This window comes from Dryobates pubescens, chromosome Z (assembly GCF_014839835.1).
Source record: "Dryobates pubescens isolate bDryPub1 chromosome Z, bDryPub1.pri, whole genome shotgun sequence".
NCBI lineage: Eukaryota > Metazoa > Chordata > Aves > Piciformes > Picidae > Dryobates > Dryobates pubescens.
In genome coordinates this window covers 77,195,717-77,209,716 of record NC_071657.1, presented here as the reverse complement: position 1 = coordinate 77,209,716, position 14,000 = coordinate 77,195,717, and the positions used below count along the sequence as shown (strand labels likewise).

Here is a 14,000-nt window from a genome sequence, read left to right as displayed (position 1 = left end):
AGAACGTCTTCCTAAAATCTGATAAGAATCTACCCATTTCTAGTTTTGCTCCATTTGCCTAATTTCATAACAAATTCCATAAATGTACGAGTCCTTACCTCTGGACTGGATTTCTGGAGGCAGTCATTTTGAGCAAACTTGTGTTTGACAACCTGTAAAACAGAGTAAGGTCAACCTGTACACTGGGTACTAATAAACATATTCAACAAATGCTGTAAAAAAACAACCCCAAAACCCCAAACAACAACTTTTGTTAGACACAGTTCAAGCACAACATTAAACACAGCAATGTATTTTAATTTATTTTATATTTTAGTGTCTGGATAGCCAAATCCTGAAATAGAGGATTAGCAACCTAAGAAAGAAAATAATACAGATAATTTTTTTCCTGTTAATTTTCTGCTTCTTGTTTCTGTGGTTGCTATGTAGGGGCAGTTTTACTGGATTGGGTCCACTTTACCACATTAAACAAAAATAAAAACTACATTTTTTAAAGATTTTTCTCTGGCAAAATGCAAACTTTGGATTTCTCTTGCAAGTTATCTATACTGTGAAGATATGGGAGTAGGTGAAAAAAAAACCACAACATTTTACTACTATTGCTATAGTTACTTATGGCAATTACAGAAAAAAGTCTTTTAGGAGAGATTATCTTTAGGATTATGATTAATCCTGCACATAACTACTTAATGTTTTGAGGGAAAGATAATCTGATAGTAAGATCTCTTGTGTGTAATATATATATGTATCAGAAGTCAACAACACATTTTACTTTTAGAAGTCTGGAGGAGATAGTCTTGACAAAATGTCACTGATAAAAGATGCAGCATCTGAAGGTGCATAGTCAGTCCTCTATTTGTTAGTTTTGTGTTTAAATATTGTGCACATTGAGGACTGGACTTTAAAGTTCAAACTCTTGCTACCTGATTTTGCAGCTACAGAATCATAGAACACTTCATATAAGCAACCTCCTACAAAAAAAAAAACCTTAACACATCATCTGCATCACTCACTTATAGAAATAACATCTCCTTAATTATTGTATTAACCTAATTCAATTGCCTTTTTTGTCCTACATATGAAATAATGTTTTTAATTACTCATGCAGATTATCAGACTACGTATGTGACAACATTAAACAAAAGGATGTATTTAGCTCTGATTTTAACCTGTAATGAAAAGCATCCAGATGAAGCAACAAAATACTTGCTCTATGACATGCTAAGTTCTTAAAAACATGGAATCCTAGAATCATAAATCATTTGGGTAGGAAGGGACTGTAAATATCATCCAGAACTGACCTCCCTGTCCTGGGTCTGCTCAAGGCCCTATCCAGCCTGGCCTTGAAGAGCTGTCAGGATTGGAACCTCCACAACTCCTCTGGGCAACCTGTTTCAGCGTCTCACCACCTTCATGTGCAAATATTCCCTCCTATTGTCTAATCTAAAATCTACTTTCTTGCAGTTTGAAGCCATTACACCTCAGCCTGTTACTCCATGCCTTTGTGAAAAGTCCCTGTAACTCATCTAGGTAACAGGAAAGTCATAGAAAGACTGCAATCAGGTGAAACTTTGTTGAACAACATTAGCTACAACTTACCTCATGTACTACGAGATTTCAGGTGGTCCACTATGGTTTTCACACCCCCATGCTTACCAATTCCCACCACTAAATTAAATTCTACATATTAGTGGTGGATCATTTCTGGGCCCCATCCTGTTCAATATCTTTATTGATGATCTGGATGAGGGGATTGAGTCCATCATCAGTAAATTTGCAGATGACACCAAGTTGGGAGCAGGTGTTTATCTGTTAGAGGGCAGAAGGGCTCTGCAGAGGGATCTCGACTGACTGGACAGATGGGCAGAGTCCAACAGGATGGCATTCAACAAGTCCAAGTGCCAGGTACTGCACTTTGGCCACGGCAACCCCATGCAGAGCTACAGGCTGGGGTCAGAGTGGCTGGAGAGCAGCCAAACAGAAAGGGACCTAGGCGTACTGATTGACAGCCACCTAAACATGAGCCAGCAGTGTGCCCAGGTGGCCAAGAAGGCCAATGGCATCCTGGCCTGTATCACAAATAGTGTGGCCAGCAGCAGCAGGGAAGTCATTGTGTCTCTGGACTCTGCATTGGTTAGGCCACACCTCAAGTACTGTGTCCAGTTCTGGGCCCCTCAGTTTAAAAAGGACATCGAGACACTTGATTGTGTCCAGAGAAGGGCAACAAGGCTGGTGAGAGGCCTTGAGCACAAGCCCTATGAGGAGAGGCTGAGGGAGCTGGGATTGTTTAGCCTGGAGAAGAGGAGGCTCAGGAGAGACCTTATTGCTGTCTACAACCACCTGAAAGGAGGTTGTAGCCAGGAGGGGGTTGGTCTCTTCTCCCAGGCAACCAGCACCAGAACAAGAGGACACAGTCTCAAGCCGTGACAGGGTTTAGGCTTGAGGTGAGGAGAAAGTTCTTCACAGAGAGAGTTGTTAGCCATTGGAATGTACTGCCCAGGGAGGTGGTGGAGTCACCATCCCTGGAGGTGTTCAAGAGGGGATTAGACATGGCACTTGGTGCCATGGTCTAGTAGTCATGAGGTGTTGGACTTTATGATCTTTGTGGTCTTTTCCAACCTTGTTGATTCTACGAGTCTATGATTCTAACTAATTGCAGATGTAGCAAATATGGGATCATTAAACACTGCAGGTTAAAAATCATCATTATTATGATTTTTTCAAAATATATTAAACTCTGTGTTAGCTCAGTGCTACAATGGAAAATAAATTTAATAGTGTACAATTGACATTTCATGCCAAAAAAAGCTTTAACTGATTGTTACTTACAGCAGCAAAATACATGTGTCTTATAACAGCATTTCTCACTTCAGCCTGCATGTCAGAGGTGATTTTGTCTGTTTCTTGCACAGCCAAGACATCATTCATTGGGATATCTTCAGTGGTTTGTATTTCATTCTGTGCAGAGCAAATAAATACGACTTTTGGGTTTTGGTTTCAATGCCCTTAATCACTCTTTATGTACCGAGTCTTTCTCTGTATTCTATTGTAAATCTTTGTGTGCAAATGAACAGTTAGGCAATTGTTCAAAGGTCTGCATTTTGTGCCAGCTGGTGGCTTGGAATCAAAGCAGTGATACTGTAGGAAGCTACAGCATAGGAACTATCAGCATAAGATTACCCGTAACTGATTTTTTTTTCTGACTGACTGTTACTCTACTCCAATCCCTGTGGCTGAAACAAGAGCTGCTTTTCCATCATCAATCATTTTTAATTTTCAAACACTTAACTAACTGAAAAGTTGGGGGCTCTGTTTTAATAAGATAATAAGGACTTTAAAGGCATTTTTTTCATCCGTTTGGTCACAACCATTTAGGTCATGAAGGCCATTACAAACGAAATCTCATCACTTCTTGACTATAACCCTGAACTGGTTATTCAAAATTTAAAAGTTCTTGTTATTTCAGTGATTTATTCCCTAAATCCACCTATCATTTCCAGCTGCTTCTGGAGCACAGGGAATGAGGAAATTCCTCTTAAACTGCTTTCCAGCTCATTCTAGAAAGACTCTCAGTGAAGCCACAATTTGTGTTAATAAAAAGCAACCACAGAACATTTAAAAGTTATTTCAAGAATAATACATTTGAGTAAGAGTTTCAATGCATGATTTCCATCCAAAGGAGACAAAAACTAAGACAGACTAAGAATAAAAGGCCATCTTTCTTGTAGATAAACACACACAGTAACTACAAAAGCTGCCTCCTCCTGCCATATGGTAAGAACATGGATACAGGTGAAATATCCCCCTGGTCACAGTAGTGGGGACCATTTTTTTTGGTAGTAGGTGTGGGTAGCTTGCCTTCTAAATCAAACAGCTAAATCTGACGGGTGAGACCAAATATGGAAAATACTGAGTTTGCTGCTCATTCCAGAAGAGAGTTTTCATTTTTGGTAGCTTTTGATGAGCCAGGGATAACTGAACTCTGATGCATTAACTAATCTTTACTTCTTGTGCACATTATGACCAGCATGCTTACAGAAACATTCAAATTTACAGTGTCATCTCATCTTGGTAAAATCTTATGAAATCCAGCAAGCATCCAAGAAAGTATCTGAAGTCTGCATTTAAGTACAGAACCAGCACCCTAAATGTGTTACAGTATCTTTTAATACCTTGTAGGATAAAATTATTAATGACTAGCCCACAGTATTTTAACACTGAAGTTATGAGGCTGAGGTTTTAAGAGTAGATATTGAAATATAGAGATCAAGGAAAGACTTGGTTTTAAAAACAATCACAGCATGAGCAGCCTGAATGTCAGTGCAGTTCTACTGAAAAAAAGAAAAGGGAATATAATACTGCTTTGCTGAATTTGGCATCTGGACATATGTGTGGGTGTTTAGGGGAGGAAGGTGGGTATTTATTTTTGCTGGAACTAGCAGCCAAATAGCAGGACTACAAATTTACAAAGTTGGAATGTTCTAATGAATTATGTGCCAAATACTTCTGGGAGGGAGAGAAAAAGAGCATGTCCATAACATTCTCTGATAAAGCCTAATACATTTGGACAAGTGCTGTGATTTGATTGCCTATGTTTTATTTTTTTCCTTTCAAGAGACCAGGAGTCTTGGCAGCTTTCTGAGTTCTTTAGATGCATTTAAATAGAAAGCTAATGCTCTCTTGGCCTCTGAGGTGAGTTATTTTAATGAAATCTAGGGGAAAAAAAAGATACATGCAAGTTAATGGACTGGTTAAGATGGAAACCTGTTATCACACCTGGGAGGAATTCAGGTTTCATAGCAAGAAACACTTTATTCTCATGGAGATCAATAAAAGGTGAGGCAGCCATAAAAAACTGACACTCATTCTCTATTAAATGTAAACGTCTGTCTTAGCTGAAAAGTCTAATAGAGAAGAGTTTCCCTTAAATTTCAAACACTAGACTGAGATCCCACCTAGGTGGGTTTTATTCAGGGCGTAAACATTAAGATCTCTCAACCCTCTTCTCACCTTTCTATAACAGCTTTACTGCTCATTAAAACAGGAATAGCAAAGTATATGATCTGAAGCTTTTCAAGGTTTCCACTAGGCTACTCTAAATAACAAACAGAGTTTTTGCTCCTACTTGCTTGCAAAGGTAGTGTTTTCAATTAGCAGTTGACTAATTAGCAATTTGAGGAACTACCAGACTGAAAGAATCTTCTCAGGCATTTTGGGAGGTCTAGGTCAAAATGAGAAGGTCTGCATAGAACATCTGGTAACTACCACTACGAATCATGAGGCATCTCTCTCAAGGAAAACAGTAAGAAAAAACCTTCCGCTTCCAGTGAATTCCACAGATAAGAAAATTCACTAAACAGGAACATGTGCCCTCAGAGTTCAGATGGAAAGGTGAAAGAGAAACAAGATGCTTTTCTTGCTTTGCCTCATCTTCTGATATAATTCCTGATCCAGTTTTGGAGCTGAATGGTAAACCTAACTCTGAACCATTTGATACTGCACAGGATATCTTATCTGGCTTAGTCATTCCAACAACAACAACAAAAAAGCCCTGAACTTCTTTGGAATGATGTGGAAGCCACACACTTTTGGAAGACTGTGGCTTTACTCTTCAAATAAGGTCTGCCCAGGTCCCCATGTCTTGGTGTGCCTGATGGTGTAATCTTGCAGTGTACTCGATTTAGTCAACAAACACAACTATTACAGGCATGTTGGAGAATCATTTTCAACCAACCCAGAAACAATTTGCCTTCTCACGAAAACCTAACTTTTAACTATCAAAAAAGCAAGAAGCTTTGTTGTAAGTAATGACATGTTTTCTAACATGGAAAAAGGCAAAGCTGGATTTAGTCTCTCCATGTGAGCATCACGGGTTTTGGGCTGGAAGGACTCCTTAACATCAGCTGATTTTGAGTCAAGAATCTCAATTTTAACAGATTAATCTAGACTATTTTACCACAGTCTATCTATAACCTTATGGGAAAAGGGTAGAATAGCTGAAGTCAGTTGAGAAAAGGAGTTACCACTTTGGCCTTGAAGGATGAAGATACCATCACAATACTGACAAATCCAGTAAAAGAAAAAATATATACCCACATACACAGGTAGACAGATAGCTATATGCATACATTTGAAATCCTTACCAAAACAAAGAACATGGAAGTGCTTTTTCCCCCATTGGTACTTTGTGAAAAATTCTTTAGTTAGTTACTGGTCCCTTACACTGGAACTTCCTGCTCAAGGCCAATTAATTTTTTCTGTAATAGTAGCACAAAGCAGGAGCCAAGAAAGAACATGAAGAGGAAATAAGGTGTGCTTCCTTGATGTTTCTCCTGCTGCTCTGAAACAAAACACTGCTTTTGGAAAGATACAGAATCACAGAAAAGTTGAAGTCAGGAGGCATCTCTGAAGATCATGTGGGCCAAAGGCTCAACCTATGAAAGGCCACCTAGAGCCAGTTTTAAAGGACCACGTCTGGATGGCTTCTGAAAGTCACAGTATCACAGTATCACCAAGGTTGGAAGAGACCTCGAGGATCATCAAGTCCAACCTGTCACCACAGACCTCATGACTGGACCATGGCACCAAGTGCCACGTCCAATCTCCTCTTGAACACCTCCAGGGATGGTGACTCCACCACCTCCCTGGGCAGCACATTCCAATGATGAATGACTTGCTCGGAGAAGAACTTTCTCCTCACCTCGAGCCTAAACTTCCCCTGGTGCAGCTTGAGACTGTGTCCCCTTGTTCTGGTGCTGGTTGCCTGGGAGAAGAGACCAACCCCTTCCCAGCTACAACCACCTTTCAGGTAGTTGTAGAGGGCAATGAGGTCACCCCTGGGCCTCCTCTTCTCCAGGCCAAACAATCCCAGCTCCCTCAGCCTCTCCTCACAGGGCTGTGCTCAAGGCCTCTCCCCAGCCTTGTTGCCCTTCTCTGGACACGTTCAAGTGTCTCAATGTCCTTTTTAAACTGAGGGGCCCAGAACTGGACACAGTATGCAAGGTGCGGCCTAACCAACGCAGAATATTGCCAAGAATGGAGAATTCAGCCTCTACAGGCAACCTGTTCCAGTGCCCTTTCACCCTCACAATAATAAAAAAAAGTTTTCTAACTTTCAGAGAGAACCTCCTGTGCTGCAGTGTGTCTCCACCTATTTGGTCCTGTTAGGAGGCACCACTAAGAATCTGTCTTCTTTGCATCCTCTCTTAAGGTACTTTTCATGACTCTTCTCTTTGCTTAGATATACAGCTCCAGAATCAGGAAATTGTTAAGCAACTTACAAAACATTCAGGCCAATCATATGTCCCTCTGTTATTAACACCACATCATTTACAGCCATCAGGAAACCATAGACTGCTAACAATGACAATAAAAAAAAATGGTCTTAGGTATGTTTTTTTTTTAAATTCACTTACCTCCAAAAGGTAATGTCCTATATGTTGCAAAGGGTAGTACTGACCAGCAGATAGGTGTTCTCTGTTTTGCATATGACAAGTGCTATTACTGACGAAAACATGAGTTATATCGTGCTCTTCGTTTTGAGATGAACATATGGTTGCCTTTCCAGCTTGAAGGACTCTAAACATATTTGAAAAGAGGTATTTACTGCATGACCTTAATAGTGCCTACAGCTACATCATCACTCACAAACTTTCAAGTGTGAAAGTGCAAGACAGTGAGGGCTCTGGGTGCAAAGCACCGCTCAGCATTCATCAGGAGGACAAAAGACCACTTAATAGCTTTTCAGAAAAGGAAACAAATCCACTTAACAAGACATTCTTTTCTGTACAGTTTGGCATTATTAAAACCAGCATACAGCTCCCACATATCTGATAGAAAGCTTTACCTATACACCCTTTCCAAGATCAAATAGGTGGCAGCAGCTGTCATTTATTGCATTGTGATCCCCACAGTGGCAATGGCTTCCCAATTAAGTTTTGCAATAAATTAAGTGGATTTCCAGAAACTGAGTGCTGCTTTTCTGAACAGTAACATCATATTGATACTGAATGTACTGAATGTACTGATATTTCCATAATGTAAACACACTTTTTAACTTCATTTTGGGTAATTCACAGGTATTTGCTGCTGTCCAATACCACACACAGAAAACAGATTTGTCTTTTGGGACAGTTACATCTAATTTCCCCCTGGAACAGCTTCCAATTGTACTGCTGCCATTATTCCCGTCTCTTAGGAGACTCCAGACAAAAACAACAACAAAAAAAGGTGAAAGAAATACAGTTTCATGATACGATGAATATGTGTTTTATTTTTCATAACCCAGGTATGTAAAAACAGAAAACTATGCTGGTCTCACACACCCATCCAACAGCTAAAGGCAGGAAAAGCACAGAAGGGGGAAAAGGCAGAGTGCTATGAATACTAAAGAAAATTCAGTCTTTCCCCAGAACTACGGTGACCTTTATGACTGAAAATAGGACTGGAACAGGTTGCCCAGGAGCCAAGGTGAGGCTCGACAATGCCCTGGGCAGCCTGATCTAGTTGGGGATGTCCCTGCTGATTGTGGGAAGGTTGGACTGGATGACCTTTGGAGGTCCCTTCTGGCCCGAACCATTCTATGATCCTATGGTTTAAACCACAGAATACAAATGTGTAGGAAGAGTATGGGAACCCCGAAAACATAACCCCAGAATTCTTACACTTCATTTTCTTCATCTTTGTTTTTTCCATCACACATTTGTCCTTTCCCTTCTGAACTACCTGTATTTTCCTCTGTTACAGCACAGAGCAGGTCTTCAGAACAAGAAGCTGCTGCATAGATGTGGCAGAAAAACCCATCAAGTCAGCCACAGTGTGGCCCAGACCCATAACGATTCACAGATGGCTCAGGGCACCCACCCAAGTGTCCCAGCACTATTTGAATGTACCATCCATACAAAATAAACCACTACTTCTAAACCAAGTAAGACTATGAAAATCAAGTTTCTGCAAGCAGTTTACTTGAGATGCAAACATGCTACTTTTAACACAAGTAGAATGAAAGAAAAGCAGTGATGCTGTAGATTTAAAGCCAGTATGGAAGCATGTTAATCAAAACTTTAGCCAGATATGGCGACGACAGAGGTTCTTGCAATCAATACGGCTGACCAATATGATCGGTATTGATCCTTTGTTGTTCCAGTATTGCAGGCCTATGGCTCAGGCCTATGGTGAAAGCATGGCACAGTAAAGCATGGAAGGAAAGGAGATAGGACAGGCAGGGAAAGAAGAAGGAGAAGTAGTGCATAGCAAGGAAACTGCTGCAATTTATATAACCTTGGTATGCCTTGTTGGCATGGACTCATTGGTCCCCTATGAGTGACCACACATCACACTATTGTAGATTATTGTTCCAACTATGGATGACACATGAGGTTTGTTGATGCAGGTGCATGTCCTGTTGTCCCCAGAAAACTTACTATGTTTCTAGCTACCAGCGTCTTGTTTTAGTTACAGTGCTGCAGGCACAGCACTGTTTTGGCAAACTGGTAGCTGGCTCTGCACTTAAGCTGAGCATGGCCTACCACCATGTCAGGCTCTTAGGCCTGAACTGCCAGATTGCTCACACCGCTTGTAACTGGTGTTCCCACACAAAACCATTCAGAATTTAAAGAGCTAGAGGTCCTTAAGGGCCAAGTTAACCGGGAGAACAAGCAGTTAAGCGTCCCATTGTTTGTTAGTTAAGCTTTACCACCTATCCTCCTACCTTTTAATAGACATCATTTGTTTATCATCTTCCTCAGCAAGGAGGAGCACTTTCCATCCGTGGAAGGCCCCAGGAGCACCAGAGTGTGTCAGTTCCTCTCGCCATCTTTTGGGTGCAGATTGCCTCTGAGGGGAATAGCGATGGGTGGCTTCTTCAATTTCATATCCCCACTCGTAGGTTGTTTCATCAAGCCATCTGCCACTTTCGGCACTATTAATTACGTACTCCTTAGTTAGTATCCACTTTCCTAAAAAGCAAATGAACTGTCAACCACAAAGGATAACTTTTTTTCCCCCTTATTTCTTTTTGTGCAGACAAATAGCAATCAACTGACGATCTAACACAAAATCAACTTCCAACTTTCTTGTGCAAATAAAAGCTGGCTTTGTAAGCCTCCCTTTAAAAACTTCTTCCTACAAGAGTTCTCCTCTTCACACTTCAGAATCAGAGAATGCCACAATGCCACTGAAAATGACTGGTTCTCTTTTAAATATGAAGTACCTTTTTAACCCTTCCTAGGTAAAATACTTGTTTATCGCCTCAAAAAAGAGAAATCTGTAAATACAATTTTTCAGCTTCCCAGATTTTGTTCTTGCAACTTCCACAGAACCTTGCTTGACCCTTAATTTTTAGTAATGATTAGGACTTTTTACAAATGTTGAAAAAACATAATAAAGTGAACATAATAAAGTAAAACATAGTAAAGTGACATTTCCCCAGCAGTGATTAAGAGAAGCAAAGGTTTTCACATGTAAGCTGCTTCTTTTATATATTCTTAATATTACTTGCACTGCAAGTGCAGTGAATACTAATATTAGGGGGATATGGCTTTAGACTTTTGTCTTTCCCCTTTCTTCTTTTCACATCCTTTTCTCTCATCCCTTGGCTCCACCTCCTCCGCCTCTCCTCTTTCATCTTCTGCGCCTGCATGCTTTTGATACTGTGTGTAATGATCTTCCCCTTTTTCTCTGTCTCTCTCTTCTTAGAGGTTCAGGTCAAGAGCTGTGGTTAGTACCCTGCTCCTGTATTGAAACACTACCTACAGAAGACACTGAAGAGAAATTGACTTGAATTGTGTGAACCTAATTGGTTTCACAGAACAGCAGGGTTGACTGGCAAAACGTCTCAGTGCAGGAGCACAGATGGTACTTCCACATAACCTAGCATAGGTACCAGTAGACTTATGACTGGAAAAGGTATGCTGTGCGCAACTTGTGTGTTAAAATCACTCCCATTTCAAAGTTTCTGTCTCAAAACTTCTCTCAGCTAGGAAGCCCGTGAAGGCTGGCATCCTTGCTCACCTCAAGGGAGTTCTAAATGGCTTTAAACATGGTATTTTACACCTACTGGAGAAAAAAATGCAGTAGGACTGAACACACTATCTCTGCCACCAAGAGCAAGTGCAATGATGATGTATAAATAGCACCTCTTCTGGGATTAAAATGTAATAGATAGTATTCAGAAAGAGTTCAAGCACAGAAACATGACAGTTTTGCATCGCCATGTGGACATGACATGTACTGGTTTTGCCTAGTTCAGCAAAACATCGACAAAAGATGTTTTAAATCTCCAAAAGTAAGAAAACATTAACTCAAAGCATTCATAGTAAAGCAGCATGCCACAAATCTACCTGCACTTTGTTATTATTTCCTCCGTGGAAACTTTTGGTCTATTTTCTTTCTGATTAGAGAATGTTACGAGAAATCATCTGTGTATACATATGCATAAACCCTATATTTGAGCAGTGAGAGCTGACTGAGAATGCTTACTAATGCAAATGCTTACTATTTAAGCACAAATATGAAGTCAAGAAATTTACATATGTCTTTAAACTAAAATCTATGTGTAGTTATTTAAGAGATACCAGGCAGAAGATTATCCACCCGAAAAGCTGCTTTAACACTTCGGTATATTAGAATACAGGGAAAATAAAGATCAGGTTTAAGCTGTTAATAGACTGGCATTGTGAAATCTCGTAACTCCACAAGATTTTCTAAACTAGTTACAAAATCCTTCCAGGTAATGTGCCTGTAAAGAAATCTTAAAATACAGAATTATCAAACTAAGAGCGTTTTAGCTCCTTCTGCATAGGATTTCACCATGAGTCCTTAGGTTGAAGAAAGCACAAGGAAAGACCAGAAGCATGAGTTAGAAGAGCAAAAACCTGGAATTGTCTCTTGCTTCATAAAGAGGAACCTGAAGTGACCTTTACCAGTGAATGTGGCATGTGAATTTGGTGTAAAAAAATCCATACTGACTAGAGGTCTCTATACACTTTTAGCAAGTGTGCTCTGCCCCTTTTTCAAGTGATCCATTTTTAAGCACTTGTGTCACTTGAGTATGACTTTATGACCTTAATAACACACAACACAACTTTCTGTTTAGGAACAGATGTAGGTCACATGAAGGAAGTTGGCAGGAATATCATCTAGGAAAAAACCCAAACCAAAAAGAAGTAAATTAGAACTTGAACATAACACTATGTTAAAAACCCAGGTTAATGGGAACAAGAAGAATTTTTAAGACAGCTTAAGACAGTTCACTCACAGAAAGAAGACAGGTAACTAAAAATCTTTATAGGTGTATTTTCCAGTCCTGGGTTATAATCTTACGAAATTTTGCAGTAGATCTTTTACTCACCTGCTGCACAGGCAGCTAAGAACTTTTCACTCTTGCACATCTTTTTTGCTATAAGATGTGAACAGTTTCTGTATTGCTATTAAAAGAAAAACAAAACAACACACATATGTCACTGGAAAGAGTTAAATATTCTTGAATTTTTGTACAAAACTCTGAACTACTGCACACTCCTTTCTTTTAAGGGCCACACACATTTTTTCCTGCTGCATTAACCATCAGATAAATTAGTGAACATTACCTTATTGTCCAAAAAAACACAGTCCAGCTTGAACAGATATTTGAGTAGTGACTTTTTCTCTTTCTTTTTAAACCCAGTTAACTGGATTATCCGTTTCTGGCTGCCACTTGCCATCTTTTAAGGGGAAAAACAAGGAAACATCAGCACAGAAAATATGCACCATGAAACGCTGCTTCCATGACATTTCTACCACTTCCTACTTTTTTCCAGGGGGAAGGAGGGAAAGAAGAAGGAGGGAAAGAAGAAGGAGGGAAAGAAGAAGGAGGGAAAGAAGAAGGAGGGAAAGAAGAAGGAGGGAAAGAAGAAGGAGGGAAAGAAGAAGGAGGGAAAGAAGAAGGAGGGAAAGAAGAAGGAGGGAAAGAAGAAGGAGGGAAAGAAGAAGGAGGGAAAGAAGAAGGAGGGAAAGAAGAAGGAGGGAAAGAAGAAGGAGGGAAAGAAGAAGGAGGGAAAGAAGAAGGAGGGAAAGAAGAAGGAGGGAAAGAAGAAGGAGGGAAAGAAGAAGGAGGGAAAGAAGAAGGAGGGAAAGAAGAAGGAGGGAAAGAAGAAGGAGGGAAAGAAGAAGGAGGGAAAGAAGAAGGAGGGAAAGAAGAAGGAGGGAAAGAAGAAGGAGGGAAAGAAGAAGGAGGGAAAGAAGAAGGAGGGAAAGAAGAAGGAGGGAAAGAAGAAGGAGGGAAAGAAGAAGGAGGGAAAGAAGAAGGAGGGAAAGAAGAAGGAGGGAAAGAAGAAGGAGGGAAAGAAGAAGGAGGGAAAGAAGAAGGAGGGAAAGAAGAAGGAGGGAAAGAAGAAGGAGGGAAAGAAGAAGGAGGGAAAGAAGAAGGAGGGAAAGAAGAAGGAGGGAAAGAAGAAGGAGGGAAAGAAGAAGGAGGGAAAGAAGAAGGAGGGAAAGAAGAAGGAGGGAAAGAAGAAGGAGGGAAAGGAAAAAAAAACCACAGACACACCACAAGAAATTAAAGCTGCCCGCTGGAAGCTGCCCCTGCCTGCCGCAGATACAACACCTGAAAGGTCGTAGCGGGGCAGGCCAGACCTCCCTCCCACCCCCGCAAAGTCCGGCCAGCAACGGGTCGAGTGCTCCCCCGGGATAAGCACCGCTCAATTCACACACCCGGAGGCCCTTCAGGCCTCTGCGAGCGAGGGAAAAGCCCCTGAGGGAAGTGCCCCTGAGGCACGGCGGCCCCGGGCAGGACCGCGGGGAGCGAACTGCCTCCTGCACCCACGTACAGAGGCCATGGAGCTGCCGGCGTGGCGGGCACCTTCTTACCCCCGCGGTGCTGTGCGGTCCGGTCTGTACCAGGCACTGCTTCCCGCACTCTGCTCCCGCCGCCTTCCCGCCTTCACCCCCCGCTCCGCCCCCGGATGTGGCGGCGCGGCCGTTCCGGGCCGTTGTTACTGACGCTCCGCGATAGCCTGGGCTAT

General features: G+C 41.2%; 1 protein-coding gene across 1 annotated transcript in view; it reads right to left on the bottom strand.

The window, feature by feature from the left end:
- Positions 1-12,701, bottom strand: part of SLF1 (SMC5-SMC6 complex localization factor 1) — a 45,908-nt gene extending 33,207 nt beyond the window's left edge. The window contains exons 1-6 of the mRNA XM_054178254.1: positions 12,588-12,701; positions 12,350-12,425; positions 9,710-9,956; positions 7,416-7,578; positions 2,830-2,958; positions 99-152 (exon numbers count right to left, since the gene is read on the bottom strand). Of these exons, the coding sequence (XP_054034229.1) occupies positions 99-152; positions 2,830-2,958; positions 7,416-7,578; positions 9,710-9,956; positions 12,350-12,425; positions 12,588-12,701 (783 nt within the window). The remainder of the gene's footprint in view (positions 1-98; positions 153-2,829; positions 2,959-7,415; positions 7,579-9,709; positions 9,957-12,349; positions 12,426-12,587) is intronic.
- Between the last annotated feature and the right edge of the window lie 1,299 nt (positions 12,702-14,000).